General features: G+C 38.5%; 1 protein-coding gene across 1 annotated transcript; it reads left to right on the forward strand.

Moving 5' to 3' along the window:
• The first annotated feature begins 567 nt into the window (after positions 1-567).
• On the forward strand, positions 568-2,920 carry LOC131329972 (rust resistance kinase Lr10-like). The gene is made up of 2 exons (XM_058363424.1): positions 568-1,074; positions 2,234-2,920. Exons 1-2 carry the CDS (start codon positions 626-628, stop codon positions 2,760-2,762), a joined length of 978 nt encoding a protein of 325 aa, XP_058219407.1. The 5' UTR covers positions 568-625; the 3' UTR covers positions 2,763-2,920.
• Positions 2,921-6,642: the final 3,722 nt, after the last annotated feature.

Genomic DNA, 6,642 nt, shown 5'->3' on the forward strand with positions numbered 1-6,642 from the left:
GGAACTACCTTGATTGGTTGACTGAACCATATTTATTGCAGATTATTTCTTTCCTGGGTACAAAGTTCATGGGTTCATAATTACAGGTGAGATCTATTCCTTCTTTACTGCCCAAAAACTTTAGAAATACTGTTACACCAAAATTGGGTGTAAACGGGATGAAGAAGGAAAATATGGAAAAATTTAGGCCAAGTTTTGGGATTGTAAATTTAGGGATTAAAATTTTCTGATCCCGTTGGGTTGGGCTGGAAAGGGAAGGGAAGGGAAGGTACGTATAAGGGGTGGGAATCAGGGATAAATTTAGGCTAAAATTTTCTTGATTTATTTGGGATTCTACACAAAATGTGGGAATGTGAAGCACTGTTTCAAAGATGCACAATCTCATTTGATGTGATTCAAGAACAAAAATTGGCCATTGTATACAATAATTCTAGGACATGTATTGGTGATAATGGCAAAGACCTGGAAGTTCTTTTTGTTTTAAAAAAAAATTATTTATTTGGTTTCGTATTTGGTCATATTTACTTTACCCTGAGCAGGAGGCATCCTTGGAGCAAGAACCATATGTGGGATTTTTTGACTATTGGCATTTTTAATCTATAAATTTAAGAGAAGACATTTATCAATGTTTGATACCATTGAAGGTTTTCTACGAAGTCAGAACAACCTAATGCCGATTAGGTACTCATACTCCCAAATAAAGAAGATGAGCAGAGGTTTCAAGGACAAGTTGGGGGAAGGAGGCTATGGTTCTGTATACAAAGGAAAGCTCCGGAGCGGTTATGACGCGGCAATAAAGATATTAGGAAAGCCCAAATCCAATGGCCAAGAATTCATCAATGAAGTTGCTACCATCGGAAGGATTCATCATGTCAATGTGGTCCGGCTAATCGGATTCTGTGCTACGAGATCTAAACGAGCTCTTGTTTACGAATTTATGCCTAATGGCTCTCTTGAGAAATACTTATTCTCCCAAGAAGGAAGCATCTCCTTGAGTTGCAAGCAAATGTTTGACATTTCTGTTGGAGTGGCGCATGGGATTGAATATTTGCATCGAGGTTGTGATATGCAAATTCTATTGTTAGCCCAAAGGTTTCTATAGAATACCTTATTGATTTTGATGATAACAAAACATATTGGAATTGAAATATAATTAATATTGTGACATTTGGTACTCATTTGAATTCATGTTTATTTTGTAGGATTTGGTTGAAGTACACTAGAAACATTGCTACACCGAATCACTATCTTTAATAGCTAAGATAAATTGAAAGGAGGAAGATTAAGGACAAATCTTCTCCTAACTTCATTGGCTAGAGATTGAATCAAATGGATGAATTATTGGTTTCATGATTTTATATTTCCATCCGCTAATGGAACTTCCCAAGTTACAAATGTCTCAGTGGCAAAGAAATGGAAACTACAATGGTTGATTGGTACCTAAATTGATTCTAACGGCTAGTGCAAGGGATGAATTTGTGTTGACTTGATTTTGGTTCTAACGGCTAGTGCAAAAGAAAAGGAAACTACTTGCATGGGATAATTTTCCAAATATGAGGGCGTGCCTCTAACGTTCAATTTATTCTTCTTGGTTATAAAGAGAAGTCTGACAGAGGAAGCAATTGACAGAACTCTTGAAGAAAATTGCTCTGAGCCATTACTTGAAAATCTATCAATCATACAACTATAATCTTCATCTTGATATACACTCGTGTGAGAGTTCTTATTTTGATCTTCATTGTAAGAGGGAATTGTACACCCTTGTTCATACTTGTGTGAGAGATCTTTTTGTGAGTGGTTTTGAAGAGAAAATCACTTGGTGATTAGGTGTTATTAGCACCGGAGTCAAAACTAGTTGGGTTAGGTGTGACTAGCACCGGAGTCAAAATTAGTCAGAGCGATTGGGGATAGATTGCTCGTTGTAAAGGTTGTCTAGCACCCGTAAAGCTAGAAGATTGTAACTATAGGAGATAGTGCAGCAAATCCCGAGTTGGACACTTGGGGAGTGGACTAGGCCGTGAAGTTGCGGACCGAACCACTATAAATCCTTGCGTTCGATTCTCTCTTCCCTACTCTCTTTACTTTCAGTTTTGCATATCTATATCACATGAGTAGAATAGAATATCATTGAAATTATAATTGTAGTTGAATAGATTGCAATTAGTTTTTTAAAATTCCGCATTATTTGAGATACCCAATTCACTCCCCTCTTGGGTTGCTATTTGGACCAACATCTACATTTTGACATCAAGCCTCACAACATTCTTTTAGATGAGAATTTCAATCCAAAAGTTTCGGACTTTGGGTTGGCAAAACTCTATCCGACTGATGATAGCATGGTGTCTCTTACTGCAGCAAGAGGAACAATGGGCTACATGGCTCCAGAGTTGTTCTACAAAAACATTGGACGCGTTTCGTACAAAGATGATGTTTATAGTTATGGGATGTTGTTGATGGAAATGGCATGCAGGAGGAGGAACTTAAATGCATTCGCCAATCACACAAGCCAAATTTACTTCCCGTCGTGGGTATACGACCAATTCAAAGAAGGAAAGGAAATTGATATGGGAGAAGCAACGGACGAGGAAAGGGAGATGGTGAGGAAGATGGTTATAACGGCGTTATGGTGCATCCAAATGAGACCTAGCGATCGTCCTTCGATGAACAAAGTTGTAGAGATGCTTGAAGGAACCGCTGAAGCTCTTGAAATGCCTCCCAAGCCTTTCTTAACTCCTCAAGAGATGCCAATTGAAGATCAATGAATGAACTTGTGTCTCTATCTATTGAGTTGCTCATTCTTCTACTAGTTGTAGTCATATATTAGAGTACTCTTTTTAGACTATTGCATGTTTGTAGACTTTTTATCAATGTAGTTTGAGCAAAGGTCATGACTTGATCAATAAATATTACTCCATTTAAGCATCTTATGAGAAGTTATTGCTTGTATTACTTGGCTTTCACACTTTTATCCTCTAGCCAATTTGTTAAGGGAGTCTGCGTGCTGTTGTGAACACATATTATGATAGTTTTCAAACAGGAGAAGCTAATGAAATTAATCTAGGAAGAAATTGCCAAGTTGATCCAGTGACTTCATTTTCGGGTGGTGTATTGATCTTTTTGAGATTAGTTTGATATGAATTGAAGTGGCTTTGGAAACCCTCAATATATCCTCTCTCTTTTTCTTTTTCTTTTTTCCATGCTCAGCCTCAATACATCCTTTGTTTCAAGCTACATTTTTATTTTAAGAGAACTAAAGATACAGTTTGTCTTTCTATTTCTATTTTTTAGAAATTTCAGGTAGCATTTATGAAATAGGAGACCGACTTGTTTTTATAAAATGACAAATCGGGAAAGGATTCAAGAGAAGAGACCAAAAAGTTAAAGAAGTGTTCACGAAACTGAATAATTGCATCACCAATAGGAGTGGTGTCTCTAGAAAAATTAAAAGTTCCTGCAAAAATGTATTTTTCATTGTGTAGGAGGAAAAAAAAATTAGAACAGAATTCGTAATGACAATGGATGGAAGAGCATCTCCCCCAGAAATTAAGAACGCCGAATAATAAGAAATTTGAGTTTTAACTGCTCAAACTTCAATCTTCTTTCTTCTTTATTAAATTTGAAGTATGAACCATATTTCAAATACACAAAAAATATATATATATTAATTTGTTTGATTTTCTCAATTTTGACATCTGGTATTGAGTATAACGACTAACTTTTTATTTATTTTATTCGTTACAATGGGCCTCAGAGGTTGCAATCTGTGTTCAAAATTAATTAAGTTCGAAAACTCTATTTGATTTTCATTTAAAAACTACTATTTCCATGAGTCACAATTTGTACACGAGTCTCTTCATTTAAGAGAGTTAACACCAAGAGTTGTGTCTTTTAAGAAAAGCCACGTGGTTTCTAACATCTCATGTACATTAAAATACTAGTGAGACGAAAGGCACGCAATCTAGGCCTATTACAATAACACTTAGCTAGAAGAAAACATTACAATTCACGAGAACTTAGCTAGAAGAAAACATCCAAACTCACCTGGTTAGAGCTTGTTTAATTCGCTATCTCATTTATTTGCTGGAAAAGAAAAAAAAAAAAAAGACCCGATGATTTCACAAGTTATTCATATTATGCGCTTATGTTAAGCTGGTGTGCACAAGTTTAAAGCAAATACGTAAATAAACACATGGTAGCCTAACATGTTTAACTTATTTTACAGTTACTTCATTTTCGCGCATATCTTTCTTTCTTTTTGAAGAAACGAAACATATCCGCTATCAACTAAGATATCATACAACATTGAAAGGTTCGCCTGGCCATGTGCGCGGGGGTTGCACAATATTACGAGACACCTTGGAGAAACCAACATAATCAAAATTACACAACATTTCAAAAAAACCCCTCAAACACAACTTTGGTTTGTTATTCTTTTCCTTTGGGTCCTTCTTGACATATAATTGTTGGAGCTCGTTGTTTCCCCTTGTGAGTTTTCTCTTTCTCCGGCTTGATGCTGCTTGGGATCTATTTAATCTTTGTACTGTAATTTGTTTTCAAAGATTAATAATTTTTTTTGTCTTTCAAAAGAAGAAGAAGAAGGAAAAAAAAAAAACCTTCAAAATATGCTGCAAATCTTAATTTGCCTTGCTGACTTGTTGGATGCACATCACCACTGGGGATGCATCCGTAAGAATCTGGACCTTCCGAATTCCTTGCACATCACCTCAGCGCTTGGATCGCGGTCAATCCTTCTACGTACCATACCAGCAGAAGAAGCAAAAATCTTATCAAAACTCAAACAATTCCTCCACCAAAGCAAACATACAGATTCCTTCACAGCATCCCCATCAGGCACATCCTTAATCTACTTGGCAAACCAATCATTAAAGCCAATAGGCACACCCACAGAAAAATCTGAACCCAGCCTAGATGCCCGGCAAATCCATCGCGCTTCATCACATACAAAAAAACAGATGCTCAATCAATTCTTCCTCATTACTGATAAATGGACATAATGGGTCACCCCTTAACTTTCTCATATCTAACCCCACTTTAACTGCTAAACTATGATGAATAACTTTCCAAATCAACATACCCAACTTTGGGGGCAAATTTAGCTCCCAAACCTTTCCCCACAAATTGGAAACCATTCTACCAGCTCTACCGAATGCCTTCCCTTTAGAGCCAAAAAATAGGCTGATTTGACCCAAAAAGAACCACATGTAAGGACCGGAGGGACACCACACATGCAAACTCACGCAGTGATTTCAGAGAAAAACTCCCCCTGTATATATATTCACACAACGTATACACAAAGATGAAAAAACTCTTCGGGAACCACAAGCCGGTCCCTCTCCGGGAGGCCACAGACCGGCCCCCATGCTCGCTTCACCCTTTCCCTCACATTATGTTACACTCTAACCCTAATAGGATTTACAACTTATATAAAGGACTCCAAGGGTACAAACGCTCAACACCCAACACTAAGGGTGTTACACAAAATAACTCCACCACTATAGGTAGACCCCAACAATCACCCCCTTCACCCAGAGTGGGTAATCGTTGCATTCGTCTAGCCTCTCTAGCAAAGCGCCTGTGTCACTCCAAGTCTAGCTGCCAGCACCTCCTCACCGAAGTACTCCTGCCTGACTGAATGTCAACTTGCAAGACTAGATCTTTCGAGGCTAAATCCGCAGCGCTGTCCGGCTACCGACATCTCCGCCGATATTAAGCACTCCCTCAATAGAGTGTCGCACCACCTTGACCAAAGTGCTCGCATCCTCACAAGACACGATCCGTGACTCCATCTCTCCTCCTGATGCAGCCGCATACTATAGAGAGAATCCAATCACAAAATCCACAAAGGAAGAGATTCTAGCGATGCATGGTCTAGTCTCCATCTCCATTCCTCTGTCCGGAACTTTCGTGAACATCTCTTAACAACCGGTTGCCCGTCGTTTGCAAACTATTCCACACACAAACCGATTCAGTAACCGACATTCCTGTACATCTCAGGTCATGACTCCTCGTACTCCAGTGCCCTTCCTGTGTGTCTCCACAATTGTTGCTTCACCTGTTCACTGTCACAAAAACTCATACTACTTGTCTCGTACTCCCTCCGTCCCAATTTACTTGTCACAGTTCTATTCTAACTGAATAAAAAAACTAGTTATATCTTTAAATTGGCAATGAATTTTATGTTCAATATGAATCTTGTTTGATAGATCTCGATTTGTTCTATAATACAATATTTTCAAAATCACCTAAAACATTATAAATTACAAGATATAATCAATTGAAAAGTGACACGAATTCCTAAAGTGACAATTAAATTGGGACGGAGGTAGTACTAAACATCAGCTCCATCTGTCTGTACTCTCTACAAGCCTGTATCGGTTGCCCATCATCATCCTCATGCAGCCTGAATCACAGCTGCAAATCCCGATGATAGGTCCTCATTACATCTGCCACTCCCAAGGCCTCCTGCCATTCTCAGGTCTTCTCCTACCACTCGGTCCATCCTCGTTCCACTCTAGGCTTTTCCCTGCAACCCTTGATCTTTGATATGTCGCCCATAGTAAGTGCCTGTATCATTACTAGACGAGCTTTCCAGCACCCCCCAAACCGGGATATAACACTCGA

This window comes from Rhododendron vialii, chromosome 6a (assembly GCF_030253575.1).
Source record: "Rhododendron vialii isolate Sample 1 chromosome 6a, ASM3025357v1".
Classification (NCBI taxonomy): domain Eukaryota; kingdom Viridiplantae; phylum Streptophyta; class Magnoliopsida; order Ericales; family Ericaceae; genus Rhododendron; species Rhododendron vialii.